Source organism: Otolemur garnettii, unplaced genomic scaffold (genome assembly GCF_000181295.1).
Source record: "Otolemur garnettii isolate 467f Iridium unplaced genomic scaffold, OtoGar3 scaffold00013, whole genome shotgun sequence".
In the NCBI taxonomy this organism is placed as follows: Eukaryota; Metazoa; Chordata; class Mammalia; order Primates; family Galagidae; genus Otolemur; species Otolemur garnettii.
Genome location: NW_003852408.1, coordinates 21,092,898 through 21,111,861, shown reverse-complemented (window position 1 = coordinate 21,111,861; position 18,964 = coordinate 21,092,898). Strand labels below are relative to the sequence as shown.

Genomic DNA, 18,964 nt, shown 5'->3' with positions numbered 1-18,964 from the left:
TCAAGGCTTTTGTATTTTCTTTTCCTTTTTTTTTCAACTTATTAAATTGATCTCTTAAATTTCATTGGGAAGTTAATTGAATGATGTGAAATTCTTATAAAGAAATCATTAAGATTTCTACATTATTATAGAATTTTGCTGATAAGTTTCTTCTGTGATGTAGAATTAAATAGAAGACCATATTAATTTATTACCAGAAAGTAAAAATTAGCTTGTAATATTCTACATACTTCCCAGATTCAGAGCAGGTGGTCAGTCAGTGCTTATTAGTAAAACTATACGTTATGCACATATTTTCTAAAGGCATTTTTATAAATGCTATATTTTATTTATAATGAGAAACATAACTGGAATAAAAATTACTCATGAATCTGAATCTTTTCTTTATAAAGGCCCAAAACATAGACATATTCAAGTAAATTAACCTTGTGATTCTTCTCCACTCAGTGTTGGCTTATGTTTAACCAAAGGCTGATGACTTAATATTAACTTAGGATGTTGAAAGGCTATTAACTTAGAATGTTGTAAGGCATAATTGATTATGGCACTCCAAAATCTTGAAGTGTTAGGCCTTCTAAGTGTAGAGAAAGCTCGTTAAATATTTTAAAAACAAATTATGCTATAATTCTGAATTTCAAATGTACACATTTTCATAGTCTAATTCTAAGAACGAATAGTAATATTTCATTGACTAATGAAGGACACTTCATGATATTAAATTTTTTATCATATCAGCTACACAATATAATTATCTAAATAAATTCTGGCTTTCATCTTCCTGCTTTCCAAAGCTTAGTTCTGATTTATTCCTTAAAAAGAGATGAGTACTGAGGTGAACTAATAGGCAACATCAGGTGTGCCAGAAATCAGATGTATTATACAGCTTTAGGCCTTGGTGAAAATGGAAATAAACATGTCGGGCCTCTACTTTTTCTAATATGCAAATAATTTACATAGATAAATGATTCAACAGTAGTGTTCTCAGATTCCCAGAGTAAATCATTTTTATTTCCATGACTAGCTTGAGGGGATTACTGTGTCTCTAATGGTTTTATTTTCTTCAGAACCTGTATGGAATTTATTGCTGAACTAGCTTGAGGCTCTACACTCAAGACATTTTACTTGTGAATTCTCTCTCCAGGAGAAGAAACACGCCCATTGTCCCCATTACGCAGATGTGTTGGTGCTGCAGTTAACACAAGGACACGTGTCTGTTTTTGTGCACAAAATAAAATATACACTAGCAAATCTGGTTGGAAATTTAATTAGGTCTCAAACACTGGTTGTATCTTTTTAATTCGATGTTTTATTATTGTGTGTATATATCTGAAGCCACAGTTGCTCTTTACCCTGGCTTTAGAAAGTTGAAAATAATTTCTTCTGCTGTTATTTTATTGACTCAAGAGTCCTTTATATACTAAACTTTATCTCAATATAAAATAAATTTGATTTTTCCTTTCCTTTTTTCATTGCATTTTGAGAACAGGTAGTTTAAATTAAGAATCAGTAGGAACGTCTGCTTTATGTGGCTGTCAACAATTTTACAAACAGAACATTTTAGGGCAATGCTATTTATAGTTGACAGCTTTCTCCCACTTCAACCAAAATATAGTCACGTGTTTGTAATAAAACATCCTGTTTTTCAGCTTTCAATTTGTTTCTTTCTCATGTAGTCCTTTAAGCTGCGTATATGCAAAGGTTTAATGCAGTTTAAGACTGGAAGAAAAAAGTCTCATTTTGATTTGTTTCCAGTCCTGAAATAAAGGACTTAGAGAAAACTTGTTCAAAGTAAAGAATCAATATCTTCAAAATTAGTTCAGAATGATGCTGGATTGTAGAATAATACACGAACAATGAGTAGATGATTTTTATTAATATAATATTGAGTGGGAAGGAACCTTCTATTAATAATAAATGTTAGGTTGTTTCAAAAACTTTCATTGATTAAATGATAAAATATGTTTGAATTTTGACTGTTAATCCTAAGACTAAGCCCTCTAAACCACCATGACTGACTATTTTTTTGTCATAGTCGTCATTGTTGTTTAGCAGGCCCAGGCTGGATTTGAACCCACCAGCCCCGGTGCATGTAGCTGGCACCCTAACCATTGAGCTTCGGGTGCCAAATCGATAGATAAATCTTGATTGACCTGTACCCTACTGTGGCTTAACCACAGCAATTTTGAATTAACGTTGTTATAAATAAATTTAAGTAGAAGTCATGATTGAATTACTTTTTATTTCCACTTTAAAAAATTGAAAAGCAGAAATAGAACTAAGTTTAGAAAAAGAAAAAGAAGTAATAAGTCAAGACTGACAGGGTTTGGAACCTGCTGCGCCTTCAGTCGCTAGTGGAATGAGCTTTACTCCTTCAAGGCTCAGTTAGCTCAAGTGTAATGTGGAGCTCTTAATATTCCTACTTCATTGTTTTTTGTGAGGATTAGATAAGAAAATCCCTTAATGGCTTTAAATACCATGCCTAGCACACGTGTGCTGTCTTTTATTAAGGATGGCTTATAGGGGAGATCAGGGTGGTGTTCTCAGTGACACAGTATGTTCCCAAATCCCTTTTTTCCAACATAGCTTCATAATTCTATTTGAGGTAAGATACTTTTCCCAGAACAGTGGAATTTTATCATTCAAATCCAAACACTCAATTCGCTTGTACAACAACATATAGACTTCAATAAGCGTAGTTAACTCTATGTGTAACCTGCTTCTATTCTAGTAGGTTTTCATTAAAGTAATGCCAAAAGGGAGAATTAGGACAGGAACGGGTCATTCGACATCTGTGAGACATGCCTAAGAAATGTTAATGCGATCTTTTTTTTTTTTTTTAAAGTATTATTCCAGTTATTTTTAAAGGAGGTACTTTAACATATGGGCTCACACTGGAGAAAAACTGAAATATACATCTTACTTAGCTACAATTTTCAAAATTAGTTATAATAATATTTATCGAATGAAAAGTATATACCAATATATACGTATACTTCAACCCCTTGACAACAATAACAATGAAACTATAACACCCTCAGTTATCTTGGAAAAGGAAAACAGACTAATGACTTGCTATAAAATATTTAGGCATTTGGTATGGAAATGTAATATTGTAAGTACTGAGACCACATCAGTGAATTGAAACACATTTATCGCTGGCATACAGCAAAATTTGGCAAGTATTTTAGGTGAGAAGTAAAAAGGAGTGTCTGTGCATTCACCAAGTACACAGTGACCATGTTACTGTGGGAACAACAGTAGGTTATTTCCGTGGGGATACAAAGTGGAGTTAAATAGTGGACTTTCTGTCCGAGAAGTCACACTCTAGTGAGGTAGGTGAATACCGTAAGCAGTGAAAACACAAGATGACATGAAATGGACTGAAAGCAGTGGGAGCACAGGAAAATCAGTGATTCGTTCTGACTTGAGGGAACTTTGAGGACATGTCATGGTCATTGGGAAGAAGGAACCGTATGTAACCAGGGGGCGGGGAAGACACTCACAAGGCATTGACCGGAGAGGTGGGAAGTTTGGTAGATAGATTGCATACAGAGATGAGTCAGACCTTGAATGGTAGTTCAGGAATTTGGCGGTCAGGGCCATTCAGTAATGTTAGAGAAACAGAGCTCTGCCTGCACTGCAGGATGGGTAGAGAAGGGAGAGACTGGAAGCAGACAGAGCAGTTAGGAGGCCAGAGAAGGGATGATGGGGATTTTTCTCTTGGGTGACAGAACAATTTCATGTAATGAGGAGTTGATTCTACTATTTATTACTTTTTGTTATTATTATTAATTATTAGGTACTATGTGATAAGGTGGAACTATTTTAATTGGAATATTATTTAAGCTATTTTATCATCCAGCTGTAGGATCAGATATGACTTGAAAGTTGTTGCTTCCCACAGGTGCTAGGAAAAGCTGCTGAAAGGGGAGAGCCTGAAATCCCCAGGAATTTAATCTGTGAAGATTACCCAATGCTGGAAAAATAATGAGTTAGATATCTACATTTTAAAAAATAATTAAATAAAAATAAGACATGAATCAAGAATGTGTAGTGGATAAAAGTTAAAATTATATTAAGTATAATAAGAAAAAAAGGAATGTTTAATACTTTGCGTATTGAAATAATGGGGAAGATAGGTATGGGGTAGGAGATCATAAGCTTATATTTTTCCCTGCTATAACTTTTCCTCTTTTACCAGATTATTATTTATTCATTTAACAGTAATTGCTAAACAGTCGGTAGATTATCTGACTAATTTCACTAAAGTATGAATGAAGCTTGACTGTTGTTTACTTTGTGCTGGGTACAGATGTACGTTGCCAGGTGCATCAGTGAATGAAACAGATCCAATACTCTGTCCCCATAAAGTTACTTCTGGTGAGATACGACAGGTAATGAATAAGACACTGGGTGATATGTTAGAAGGCAATGAGATCTACGAAGAAAGAGCAGGTCAAAGAGATGGAGGCTGAGGGGAATATTGTCATTTCATATAGGGGTCAAGGTAGGCCTTGCCAAGAAAATGACATTTGAACAAAGATGAAGAAATCTTTAAATTTTGTACTTTAAATATGAAATTTGACAAGTCTCTTTATTGATTATTGATGTATTGCTTAAAGCATGGATGGAAAAAAAAGGAAAAATTCTTTTTTAAAAGATAAATCAACCAAAAGAAAGAACTATATTTTATTTACCTTTGAAATTTCAGGTGTTTCAGTGATGCTTCAGTGATAGTCCTGAAATTTTCTCTATTTCACCATCTGTGGATGTGTGTGGGTCACAGTGAAAGTTCTGAGACAGACTGAGTTATGATCCATTATCCCACTTCTAAGAAACACAGTTGACAGCATCCTCTGATTCACCTGTAAAGGTGTCAACGTGCTCGGCAATAGGGTGCTGCTGGGAGGGCTTCGTTTGTTTCTATCTGCGTGGATTTTATGTTTCTTGATGTTTGTGTATCTCAAAACTTTTGCAATGACTCACATATCCTCACTAAATGAGGAACCTTGAAGACACTCCTCCTTGTATCTCCAGAGCCTCGCATGATGTTTGCTTGACACACGGTAGGAGCTCAATGATGTTAGTGACTTGAATGTCTAAATGGTTGTATTGGTGTGTATATTTTTAATAAGCACATGGGGATTATGTCAGATAAGGTCTTTTATTTTATAGAACTCATATTTGTATATTCTTTTTGTTACTTTTCCTGACATTCTGCAAGTAGTCCTGCTTGTCTTCATTAAGGTTTTCTTGGTACTTTCAGCTCTCAAAGTACCAAAGCACTCTTGTAGGAGGTGCTTAAGTCATAATTTGTAATGTTGTAATCTAATTCCTACACTATGCGTCTCTGTCCACCAGGACTGAGGCTGCTAAAATATCTTACGATGGTTACAAGGTGATTTCTTTGGGCTCTTTGGAATGAAATAGCACTTGGGGAACTGCTAGCTAGAAGAAGGGATTCCAAATAATAGCTTTTTGTTCAGAGTTCCTGCATCAATTCATGGATAGGTCAATTGGCACTCATCATTTTAAACTCACTGGGGGCCAATGTAGTTAAAAGGAATATAAAGAGCACTACAGTATAGGCAATAAACAGAGGGCTGTAACTGCATAATGTGTGGTGGGAAAGTGGATTGGAAGATCTATAAAAACTGCCAAAATAACCAAAAATATAATTAAAGGAGCAAAAAGACATATTGAACACAATCTCAGGGACTATTCCAGGCCATAGTAAATGTCACTTCAAATATATCTTTAGACAACAGAAAGCAAAGTAGAAAACAAGTCCCACAGCGGAGGAAGAAAAATACCAGACAAAATCGCAGGAAAAGGCTAACGAGAGTTGGATTTGCTTATGTTAATTTTTACCTTTCTTTAAAATAATTAGTGCCTAACCTAGAGATCAGACAATTTGAAATTCTCAGGTGAGAAGAGGATAGAGAAAAGCAAAAGGAAAATGCACAGGTGCTATTTTAGGCAGGCAGGGCTGAGAATAAGGTAGATCAACTGGTGTAGAAGAGAACAATTGAAATTTGCAGCTCATACCTAAGTTTTGCCAACTAAACACAGTTATTTTAGATCCTATCAAAGTTACATACGATTTTTAGAAAAGTTTCCCTTTTTACTTTGATTTTGTGAAGGCACGTAGGTTACACATGATTTCCTCAAGAACAGAAAACAATACTTCCAGTAGAAAATATTTTTTGACAGTGAATTTTTATTGCTTGGATCAAGGAGTCTCACCTAGTGAAATGCATCAGAGTTTCCTAGGGAATTTTCCCACTAAACATCTTTCCATTGAGACTAAATAGGAGACATTTGAACAGCTTATAATAATCTTCAGAAATACACTGAACTTTATCATTCTTCCCAAAATATCAACCTCTGTCATGAGTTATAATTAGATAAGAAGTGATTGAAAAATTTAAATAAAATGTACAATCAGTATAGCACATTATCTGTGCGATACAAAGTCGAGTTCTTGGGCACAGAAGCAGATGGAAGCCTTCGTGTGCAGCCCACCTCTGCTGTAGCATACACAAGTCCGTCATCACGCATGGTAAATAAATACCTGGTTGTGGTTTCCTGTGGGCTGAAGCATTCCAAAATATTTTTAAAGTTAATGGCTGTGAAGACAAACTACAACTATGTAATGGTATCAAGCTTAGGATTTCAAACACTGGTTACAGGGCTAGAGATAAAACTACCTCAAAGATAATTTGGTAAAACAAGTGCAGGACAAAATTCTTTGGTTAACCCTGTCCATGGACACACACACACACACACACACTTGCACACACATGAACCCACATAAAATCTGCAGGTCCATACTTTGCTCAATGTTTCTCAGAAATAGATACTTGAAATTCATGTGATGCCTTAGATTTTTTTTTTTTTAAAAAAAGCACTGCCATAATTATCTTTTGAGGAAAATCTTAAATGTATCCTATCAATTTTTTAAAAGTTATTCTATCAATTTTAATAAAAACAGGGAAATAGTTTTGTGTGAAAATGTAAATTAATGTGTATGCACACCCACAGAAACAAGACTTAGGAACATGGTGTATTGGTTTAATGATAACCAAAACACTATTTTACATTGAAGAGGAATCATTCTAACAGCAAACACTTGGGTACTTTAGATCTAGAAGAGGCATTTCATTTCTACAGGGAGGATTATTATAGAAAAATAATGGAACTTTTCAATTTTAATACATGGAAAGTTGAGGGCATATTATAAAGCTAGAGGAGCATAGAAGCAAAGGTCTAGGAACCATTTGTTGATTAGGTTAGGTTTGTTGATTAGGTTAAGCAAAGGTCTGGGAACCATTTGTTGAGTTATGGTTACCTACCTAAGATGATATCATGTACACATGTGTATGTGTGTGCACACCTGTGTGGTGGCCATGGAGGTGAGGTGGCAAGGGACAATAGGATTTTATTATCAGAAAAGTGAAGTAGAGAATTAGTTATGTTCCTGTCTCTGAAGACTGCACTTAAACCATGCAGAAACATGTACCATAATCTCCCTTACTTCAACAATTTTTAGTCATGGCCAAACAGGTACCATCTATAGCTTTACTATCATTGATCCTAAAAACTATTATACCAAATTATATATTATGATCAAATATCAATTTATTATTTAATTTTCCTCAATTATCACAGATATGTTTTTATTTATGGTTTATTCTTTTTGACCGTGTTCCCATTAGTTTGTCCTATAGCATTTCCTAGAGACTCTAAATTTTACCTTTGCAGGTGAAGTTTAACACATTCCTGTCTCCTGAATTCTATAGAAACTGAGAGTTAGATGTAAAATGCTTCAACAATAGAATTTAGAATATTTATGAGGAGGGATGAGAGCCGTTTTGATAACTTTCTATAATTGTCCCCCATCTTAGCCAAGAATTTTATGGAAGCTGATTCAAAGATTAGTATGACAAAGTATTCAAATTCAGAAAGCTTATAGTCTAAAGAAGGAAACAGGCATGGATATAATTAGCTCTAACAAAAAGCAACATACAAGATACAGTGTTCCACAGTGCTGGATTTTGTATCAGTATTAATAGAGTGATAAAGTTTCGCCTTCTTTGTGACCAGAAAGCTGGTATGGACAGGGCTGCTCTTGGGACAACTCCATCGAACACAGGAGCTCTGTGGAACAGTTTGATAGGCAATCTCCAAGATTCCTTCTAGCTCGAAACCTCAGAGAGATCATGAGCGGTATGGTACAATTCATAATGTTTTTGCAAACTCCTAAACTTTCCTTAAAGCTATACTTGAACAAAGCTTGGGAATATTAACGGGGAAAAGATAGACACATAACATTGCAGCTAAATTGAAGTATTTCTGGCTAGTCAACAATTCTGCAAGTAAGCTTAGAATGGACGATGTATCGCATCGACATGCTTCAGTTCCTCTTTCAAGCAGAACAAAACAAAACACCTGCCAGTGACAAGAGCCATATAGTTGAATAAAGTGACAAGTGACAGGAGAGCGACTCCAAACTTGGCCAGATTTGGTTCATTAAATATCCTACTCATTTAAGAGTAGTCCAGTCTTTAGAGACGGGAACACACTAATTCTCTTTTCTCCTCCTTTAATATGTTTTTGTGTTCTAGCTTTGGAATTCTGTGTGTGCGCGCTGTATTTTGTATTCTGCTAAGATTCATGCAACTGTTTCCTTAGGCACAGACAGCACACATTGTCCTGGAAGATGGAACTAAGATAAAAGGTTACTCCTTTGGCCATCCATCCTCTGTTGCTGGTGAAGTGGTTTTTAATACTGGCCTGGCAGGGTGAGTAATGCTTTCATTCCAAGGCTTTATTCATCCTTTATGTAGAGAAATAATTGGATAATCTTACTCATGGTGGGAAGTTGAAACCAACACATCAGATAAGACTGCGTAGTGTCCAGAAGTTGCACGCTGCTTTGTGCTTGCCCTGCTGTGGCCAACCCTAAAAAAAGGCAGAGACGTGAACTTCCTGCCACTGTGAATGGGTAGGAAGGTGGACACTCTGGTGGTCCCCTGAATAAACAGAACAAAATTAATTCCAGAAATTCATGTTGTAAGGACAGAGATCATACGAGATTACCAAATAGGAAGGAAGTTATGGGTCTGATTAAGGTGAAAAGTGGAGCAGTGGTAAGTGTACAAGGTAGTATCATGCCCTTAGTAAGGAATCAGCTTTGCACATCTACTATGCAGTACTGTAAGGATATAAAGTATTTTATACCATGTTGTACTTTAATAAGAGAGGTGAAATAAAAGATACCTTTTATCTGTTGCCTTGAAAAACTTGATGAGATACTAGTTTAATATTTTTAATAATTATCACTTGGTCCAACCTGGTATTTAAAATCTGCTAACGGATGTATGACCTCAAAGATGAGAATTGCTACAGCAATTATGTGGCTGGTCCTCCCTAGTTAACAAATATTTGTTCATCCGAGAACCAGGAGACTGAAGTTCTTGTCTCAAGTTTGATGAAAACTGATTATGTAACATTGAAAGCATCACTTAATCTTTCTGAGTTCTGGTTTCTGCATATAAAAAGTGAGGGGGTTGGATTAGGTAGTAATTTATAGCAGGGGATTTAAAAATGTGTATGTCTTAAGAGGTTTCCAGTAGTGATTCACTCCTACTAATCATTTCTGCAATATTCGTTAAATTCTTCGGAGAAATTTACGGTAGACTCTTAAAGACAATGAGGTGTTGGGGTAATGGACGACCTTGATTGACCAAACTTCCGTTATATTATTAATGGACATTATTCCCTAAACTCTTGCCTCTCTGTATGAAATTAAGACTATTAGATGGTTTTAAAAATAGTTTCACTGGTGAGAACATTAAATTACAGTGTATGAAATCTGTTTGCAAAGTTTTTCTTCACCAGGCAATTATTTAAGCTTTTCGACAGCACTAATTACTAGCTGTGTTAATATACCTGCCAACAAACAACTGTTTAATATAGATCAGAATGATGGAGGGCACTGGAGTTTTCTTCTCTGTGATAGATTACGGGTAATAAATCTTGTCACATCACAAAAGTCAAACAGGACCTGATGGATTAATGTGCTTCCAACACTGCAGTTCTCTAGGACAGGCTATATTTATTCATTTAGTGGAGAGTATTGTATGCATATGTTTATAGGGAATGGCCAGTTCTTTTATGGAAAGAAAGAAGAAAGGAAAGTAAAATCAAATTAATTAAAGTTTTTTTTGATGTAGAAAAGGCATTTGTTTATTAGATTAGTTCACTGACCCTATTTCCATTGAGAAATGCTGCTTTCATTCATTGCACGGCTCACTCAGTCAAGTGGTCGATAATTAAGGGGTTTATTTTGTTTTTTATCTTCAAGAAATGCATTTATATTGTGTGCAACCATTGGTTTAAAAATTATCAGTTCCTGCCAGGTGAGAGGCATCTGAGAAATTAGCTGATGGAGGCTGTGGACAGATACCACAGCACCTGAATTGCCCCAGGGATTGAAGGGCTCAAAGACTAAGTACTCTGTTGCCAAAGTTAGTTCTGGTCGAGTTAGTCTGGATGAGGTTGAAGAATTTATGTTGACTACTGCCTGAACTGAACTTTATTGGTTTCAAGGATGTCGATTCTGTCTCCCTTAGCATCTAAATTCACTTTCAGTAGTAATCCACACACACACACAAAATCTGGTTTAACTCATTCTGCGGAAAATCAAAATGGAAAAGGGCAGGAAAAAACTTCTCAACTGCAATGTACTCCAGTGCGTGGAAAAGATGCAGATGCCTCCTGGTATTAATGAGAAAAATGTTTCTTCTTATTAAGAATATGTGTATACATATCTTATATAATATTTTTAAGATAGCGCCCTCTTGCATTGCTCCCTAATTCCATGTCAGTACTTTAAAAAAGTTATTTGGATCTTTTAATTTACAGTTAAGAAACGCTTCAGGTCCAGGTTTGTAAGATTAATTTTTTCTAAGTTGATAGTAACTCCCAATTTATATACTTCCTTCTAAAAACTAAAATATTTCAAAAATCAACTCTATTGAGTTAGTCTTTCATATAAATTAACTCTCTTGTTTTAAAGGTTCAATGAGTTTTATTAAACATATTTTCCCACGTAACTTTAACTGACACAATCAGAACATTCATCATTATCCTAAAAAGATATCTTCATCATATCCTAAAAGATAAAAATTTTTCAATTTTTTTTCAGTCAATGTCTTGGTGAAACTACATCACCCAACAGTAAACATACGTTTGGGCACATGAATATCTGGTAGGCTAGAGCAATCTGCAAACTTTAAATAAAGCTGCAGTTTTTAAAAACTAAGACCCTATGAAATTTATTAAAAGAATTTAAAAATTTAAAGAAATGAAGGGAATAAACCTGTGTAAGAATATACCTAATTACTTAAGAGTCATTTTTTTTCTATTCATATCAATCATATCATGGGATAGATTTCCATATTGTCATAAAATTTTCCTAGGTTTTCTAAAATCTAAAGATATGCTTGTCAGATTTTAACCTCATATTACTATTGATTTTCAAGGGTTTAATAATTCAGAGCATATATATAGATTATAGTTTTATATAAGTTTCATGTACTTTTTTGGTTGATAATTTTTTGGCATGTTTATCCAGGTACCCTGAAGCTATTACTGACCCTGCCTACAAGGGACAGATTCTCACAATGGCCAACCCTATTATTGGGAATGGTGGGGCTCCTGATACTACAGCACTGGATGAACTGGGACTCAGCAAATATATGGAGTCTGATGGAATCAAGGTAGGACCAGGATGGCTATTTAAAATGTCTCGACTTGAGGGGGTATATTTGACTTATTTTTAAGAATCAGTGATGGGCAAAATTCCTTTGTCAATATTGTAATACAAACTATTACATTTATGTAGTCAACCTTATTCCTAGGTATATGAGAATAATCTTAAGCTTGACATTGTTTTGCGTTTCATTTCTCAGGGCACTCTGGATTTTAATGCATTGAATAAAATTGGGTTTATTTGGAAAAGTGTAGTTATAAGTTCAAATAACAATAATGTTATAAGAATTGGAGAGGAATTGCTCTTTAAAAGGAATTTGGTAATCAATTCTATATCAATTATTCGCCTTTTAATCTTGTCCTCTTTAGAGATGAATAAAAGATTGCTTATATGGCACATAAAAAGTAAACACATTAAGATTTCCTACTTAAGGTAACTTTGGATAATATCTTAGGAATGTGGATCATATAAATAATTCGAAAATTTGCATTCTAAATCCACCACTCTATTTTTTCCACTAATCTATTTTTGAATGACTTGAACTGATCATATAATTCAGTTTGAACTAGTTTTCACAATTTTCCTTAAATTTCTCAGTATTCTTTATGTGCAATTAAAATAGTTTTATTTTCATAAGCATTAAATATGTAATTATTAATTAGATTATTGATAAATGCCATGAGAAAAAAGTACAGAGTGCCAAGAAGGGGTACTAGCTTAATTTCAGTATTCAGTAAGCAGGTAAGCCTGCTCCCTCCCATAATTAAGATAACTATTACATATTTCAAAGGAAAAGTGCTCATAACCATTTTTTCTCTTCTTCAAAATTTTAAGTCTCAATGGATATAATAAAGCTTTTTAAAAGATGCTTTTAAAAACAAACCGACCCTCCAGATAAGTCACAAGAATTGGATAGTATTTTGAGGCCACTCTTTACAATGACCATCCGTCTTTCTAGGTTGCAGGTCTGTTGGTGCTGAATTACAGTAAAGACTACAACCACTGGCTGGCCACCAAGAGTCTAGGACAATGGCTGCAAGAAGAAAAGGTGAGAAAAATGACAGGGCATCCATCACACCTCAGGACCATTGGTGGAGCCTCTGGAAAGTTGCGAAGGTGTATGTAGAATCAAGAGAATGTAGAGGAAGAGCCTGCAGTTTGGGATTTTTCTATTTTACAGAGTGATTCTTTCCCACTGGATGCATCTTCCTTTAAAAGCTGAGGACCACATATTTTCAGTATATCCACTAGGTGGCACTCAAACACGCTTCACAAAGTTACTCATTTGGGAAAGGGGGTAGAGAAAATTTTAGAATTTTCCATTCTCTTGAGTAATTGTAGTCCAGGATATGGTTATGTAACTTGCTTCATGGGTTCTAGTACCAGTTCTGCTATTAATTGGTTGCACAGCTCTGGGCATTTCACATAATTGTTCCATACCATACTTTCATGAATTTTAATTCTTAGGAGTATAAGCAGATTACCCTAAATTACTTTGGGTTTAAATACAATGACATTATATAGGAAAAATATTATATGACCTTATCTTATACTTTCCTTACTTTAAATATTAATTTCTATTCAAATAAGAGGATTTACCTTGTTTGAATGTTAGAAGTACTTAAAGTTAGTGGACCCATCTGATTTAACTTCATCTCCGGTATTGTAGCTGCTTTTTGTTCAACTACTGATGGGCCTGTAATTGACAGAATATTATTCTAAGGAAGCTCTGTCTCTCCAGTAGTGTCTGCTGACTTAGGGTAAATTTTGTCTCTCTCTGACAATTCCAAAAAGCCTTGATCTTGGTAGCTTCCTAGGTTTTATTCTTTCTAAATTTTAAAAAGGAGAAGAAGATGTCTATATTGTGTTTTAGGCCATTACTGTTATCTTCTCAACCAATGTATGAATTTGTCTGCATTACCCAGACAGTTAATTTTTGTAATGGCCATTCAGGAGACCTGTTTTTTTTTTTTTTTAAGACCTATTTCCTTTTTGTTATTTAGGGCATCTGACATTATAGCTTCTTTATGTCAGAACTATTTAAGAACTATAAGCCTAACCCATGGCTTGTTAGCTTGGTTTTTAAATGTGCTTTGAATCTTCTTCTTCTTCCATATAGAGAAGGTCTGTGATAATAACCAGTTCACTTCCTTCTATTTCCAGGTAGGAATAAGCATGCTGCTTAAACACCTTTCAGATAATTGGTTGAAGAAAAGAAATTAGAATCTGTTTTCCTGATTCCTAATTCATCACTCTTTCATTATACCACATCTGTCTCTATCTTACCTAGACAAAAAAACTAAAACGAATGTCCTACTCCCTGACTGACTGATAGGAGAAGCAAGTTTTAGCATGATGTGTCTCCTCTACGGAGCCATTCAGAAAAATGTGTGTGGTATTTACTATGTACCAGGAACACTGGGTTCAAAACATGAATTTGCATATCATTGTTTATCAAATTTATCGATTCCTGTGTCTGTGTATATATATTTGCATATATATCATATACGTACTCACATAGTATCACATTAGTATTTACATATATATCATATCTATATTTACATATATATCACATATATATGATTTTACTTATTTAACATCCTGTTTTAAAAGCAACAGAACTATAGCAGTAAATTGACATTCAGAATTTCTCATTTTTTATTCTGAGAAAGGGCCTGGGTATGGAGATTCCTCTGCCCCACTGGAGCAGCAATTTACCGTGTTCTGACAGCACAGTCACCCTGGGTCAGAGAAAAGAAAGAGCGGAGAAATTATTTACTGCTCAAGAAGATAGATGAGGCTAAGTTTGTAACTTGAAAACAATATGCTGGATTTAATTTCCCTCAATTTCACTGTCCGCACAACTTTTTTTCTCATAGGTTCCTGCGATTTATGGGGTGGACACAAGAATGCTGACTAAAATAATTCGGGATAAGGTAAGACCATCATCTTTAGCCAAATCTATGTTTCTGCACACTTTTTCCCCCTGCATATCTGAGGGATCCAATAATATGTAAAGAAACAAGCATAGACAGCTTGTGCTACTTGGGTGTCTGTATTTTCTTTACTATTTCTGATGTAATTTTCAAGACCTAATACTTGATTGGTACGTTTGTAACTGGATGGGCTTGAGATTAATTCACCTTGCAGTTTATTGAGTGCCCGCTATGTGTTCATTGTACCAACAAGTCAAGGCACTTATAATTCAGCTCATGTGACGAGACTTAAGTGAAACAAGTGGAACAGGTAAGTAAGTGCCTAACAATTTTCCCCAAACTGAGTGCCTACGTGCTGTTGCTGAAGAATGCAGACCAGAAATGCACAGTATTGCTGCTGATACTTGTTTCTTGCTCTTGGAAGAGTCATCTGTGAAATTAGTGAGTTACCCTTCACCAAGGGGCCAAATGAGGCCTTATGTGTCACCTCAATTCTAGGGTCTTTCTTGAGACTATCAGTGACCAAGGTGATAAAAAAAGGAAAGGTTACTATTTGCTTTCCTATCTGACTGCTGCAACATCCGACCCCATCCTCTGAGATGATCTCATCACCATCTGCTTGCTTCTTCTTGCTGTAGAGCTTGAAATGATTATTTTTGACATGAAAACTTCATATACCAAATCAAAAGGAAATTGTGCCTCACTAAGGTTACCTACATTCCTCAAGTTCATAAGGTTTCTCATTGGATACTGTTACATAATATATAATTGGATATTATGAATGATATAATTAGAAAGTACACATGTGAAAGATTTCTCAAGATCATCTGTCAAAGAATCCTTGTTAGAATATATATGGACATATGCTGTCTGTAAACAGAAAGAAAAATCAGCTTTGGAAATAAGAACATAGCGACATGCCCATGATCAGAAGGACGAAAGTGACCGCTTAGGCAACATTCTATTCCACTTCTGATTTTATTCCCTCCACCATGATTTTCCTGGGAGTAGATATCAGCAAAATTATATACCCCGGGTAGATCCTGGTGTTTTCTTAGTCTAATGATGTGTGCAAGCAGTTATAAATGATGTGGCTACCAAGATGGGAAAGGAATAAAATTGGGAAAATCTTTTCAGGCTGCAGAGTTGGCAGGTTGAATAACTATAGTAAGGACCAATAATTTAGGAAAACTTTTAATATGTGCCCTTTATTTGATGTGTTATGTTTAAATGAACCCTCATTTCATCATAGGGAGTCAGGTTTTCAAGATTTGGCTGGATGGGTGATCACAGAAAACATAGTAATATTACCTCTTAGATGTATTGGCTCATATTAAAAATTATTTGGTAGCTTTCCTTTCTATTACTCATAGGTGGAAAAGTTAGATTGTATTTCATTTGGCGTCTTTCACAAGGCACACTGTCTGGGTGATGGGCATTCTTATAAGTTTGACTCAAATGGTACAGAACCAATTTATGTAACTAAGACATTTGTATTCCCCCATCATTTTCTGAAATTTAAAAAAAAAAAAGGAAGGAGAACTAAAACCCAAATTTTAAAATTAGGAATCTATAAATGTAGTCAAGGGGTTATGTGACTTGGATTCTAAGGGTAATAGAGACCACCATGAAATTTAGTGATCGGGTACAGAAGTGAAAGGGGGTTTTAGTTTTCCCAGACTCTGGTTTCAATAACAATGTGGAGATAGCCAGCGTGCCTGGATGGCCTGCAGGCTCTTTCTAATCCCACCCACTCCCAAGTGACTTCTCCTCCAAGGATTAAGTTTAAAAAAAAGGGAAGCAAAGTCTTCCTTTTACTTCCTTCCACGTGGTATTTTCTAGGAAAAAGGAAAGTCCGTGAACTATTTTGAACTTTTCTACCTCAATAAAATCTTGATTATTAAGTGTGTCATACCATTTCTGTAACTAGTTCCAAGTAGACTCACTCACAAATGGGCGAATCTCAAGATGCAGCTAAGAAAAAGAAAACACGGCCCTGTTCAAACTAGCGAGGCCAATTAGTGAAAACGCCACAAAGGTTGGATGCTCAGCTCCTTATGGACACTGGGACACTGATGTGTCTAAACCAGTGAATATTTTCATCTCAACTTCTACACGTTTGTTATTTGTGTTGCAGTTCATCCTTTTTGTGAATAACTTTACTATCACAATGTATAATACTACATTCTCAGTCTATTTACTTTTTTTGTTATTTTTAGATTTCTTTTCTTTTTCTTTCTTTCTTTGTTTTTTTTAGAGACAGAGTCTCACTTTGTCGCCCTGGGTAGAGTGCCGTGGCATCACAGCTTATACCAACCTCCAGCTCTTGGGCTTAGGTGATTCTCTTGCCTCAGCCTCCCACGCAGCTGGGACTATAGGCGCTTGCCACAATGCCAGCTATTTTTTTTTGTTGTTGGGTTTGGCAGGGGCTGGATTTGAACCCTCCACCCTCGGTATATGGGGCCAGTGCCCTACTCACTGAGCCACAGGTGCCGCCCTAGTTTTGCATTTCTTATTTCCTTCTCAATATGTGGTTTGTTTTAAGCACTCTTTCATAAAATGTCTTCAGGCCATATGCTCTGAAGTGTATAGAGATACACTAAATACTGGAATTTACATCAGTCTGGAGCTTAGAGACCCAAATTCTGCTGCCTCCTGGGTTTGCCTGCACCAGGCAACAGTTTCAGCCCTAAAAGAACTAATTGTTTTTCCCAGCGTTTCTCAAAATGTACGTGCAAATTACTTGATCTTTCTAGTTTGAGAAGATGAAGGTCTTCTGCTGATGGTTATGAGTGGTAATAAAGACATCTCAATCTTGGAACAGCTGTTTAACGTCCCTGTGAGTCTATCCTGTCAGCACCTTCATCGCTGCTTCCTTTTAACCGTTAACTTTTTTTAAATTTGATAGGGTACCATGCTTGGGAAAATTGAATTTGAAGGTCAGCCTGTGGATTTCGTGGATCCAAATAAACAGAATTTGATTGCTGAGGTTTCAACCAAGGTGAGAGCTCTTCCTTTATGTTTTGTAGTTTTACTTTATTCCCCACAGACCTATATTTCTTATTATATCAAAATTTTCATTTAGGTAGAGTTCATCTTCCAGGAGGACTAGTGTTAAGGGAAAGGGTCTCATAGCAGCTAAATATATATTATAAATCAGCTCATTTAAGGTCAGTTACTTTTACTTGCAGGCTTACATGGGAAACTTTATGTTCTGATTTAGATGCTTTTTACTATTATTTGAGCTCCTCCCACCCCAGTTCTTGTTCCTCAGTCTAAGATTTTCACTATGTCAAATAAAGGGAACATGGGACTGTCAGCAATAGGCATAGTGATGCCAGAAGTCAAAGCTGGTAGCCTGCCAGAGAGTTGGGAGAACTTCATAGAAATCAGACACAGTTATCAGAGTCTGGGGTCATTTTGAAAAGGGAATAAATATTTCTGTGTACACTAAAGATTTATTGTGTTGTGGCTTAGTTCAAAGATTAATGTTCATAAGGATGACTGAATCACCTGAAAGTGAAATGTTTGGCATATGCTGTTTATTAAAAGGTAGGGAATGCATTTTAGGGAATCGTCCATTGGTTTTGATTGGGTGCCTGTTAAAGCAGGTGTGAGTGAGTCCCTTGAGCTACAGTCTCTGTCCTTGGGGAGCACAGAGCCTAGTGGAACAAGCAAGCCAGTAAATCAGCACGCACAAGGCCCTGTGATTAATGCTGTCCATGGAGTGTGCACGGGGGCTGCAAGGGCATGTGTGGGGCAGCATGGAAATGTGATAGGTGCAGCAGAGAAGCTCTGCAGGAGGGTTAGGCTTGCTCTGGGACACAGTGAGCAGGCCGCCGTAGTCAAGAGGATGGAGAACAAGGAGAACAGTGTTTCGGGCCCAAGGAATGGCACGTGCTGGGAGGTATAAAACAGCATGGTGTGTTGAAGAGTTATGTGTGGTTCAGTATGGCCGAATGAAGGCTTCACACATAATGGTTCACACATTCAGCCAAAGATGAGGGGCGATGGGCTGGCTGGGACTAGCTCCAGAGGGTTTTGTACCAGTGGCTAATTAGCAATCCCAGAAACTACTGGGAACTCATTCAGCATCATTTGGGAGCACTAATTATAACTGAATAAAAGAGCAAGTAGCTAGAAGGTTACTGTGGCTCATCAGGACAAACTCACGAAAGCCTCAACCGAGCAGCAATAGCCAAACAAGACAGCAAGCGAAGTGGACGGGAGAAATGGGGGAGGAGGAGCT

At 36.1% G+C, this 18,964-nt stretch overlaps 1 protein-coding gene across 1 annotated transcript in view; it reads left to right on the top strand.

The window, feature by feature from the left end:
* The window catches only part of CPS1 (carbamoyl-phosphate synthase 1), a 115,448-nt gene that overhangs the window by 5,346 nt on the left and 91,138 nt on the right, over positions 1–18,964 (top strand). The window contains exons 2-6 of the mRNA XM_023510373.1: positions 8,695–8,804; positions 11,642–11,786; positions 12,738–12,827; positions 14,659–14,715; positions 17,624–17,716. Of these exons, the coding sequence (XP_023366141.1) occupies positions 8,695–8,804; positions 11,642–11,786; positions 12,738–12,827; positions 14,659–14,715; positions 17,624–17,716 (495 nt within the window). The remainder of the gene's footprint in view (positions 1–8,694; positions 8,805–11,641; positions 11,787–12,737; positions 12,828–14,658; positions 14,716–17,623; positions 17,717–18,964) is intronic.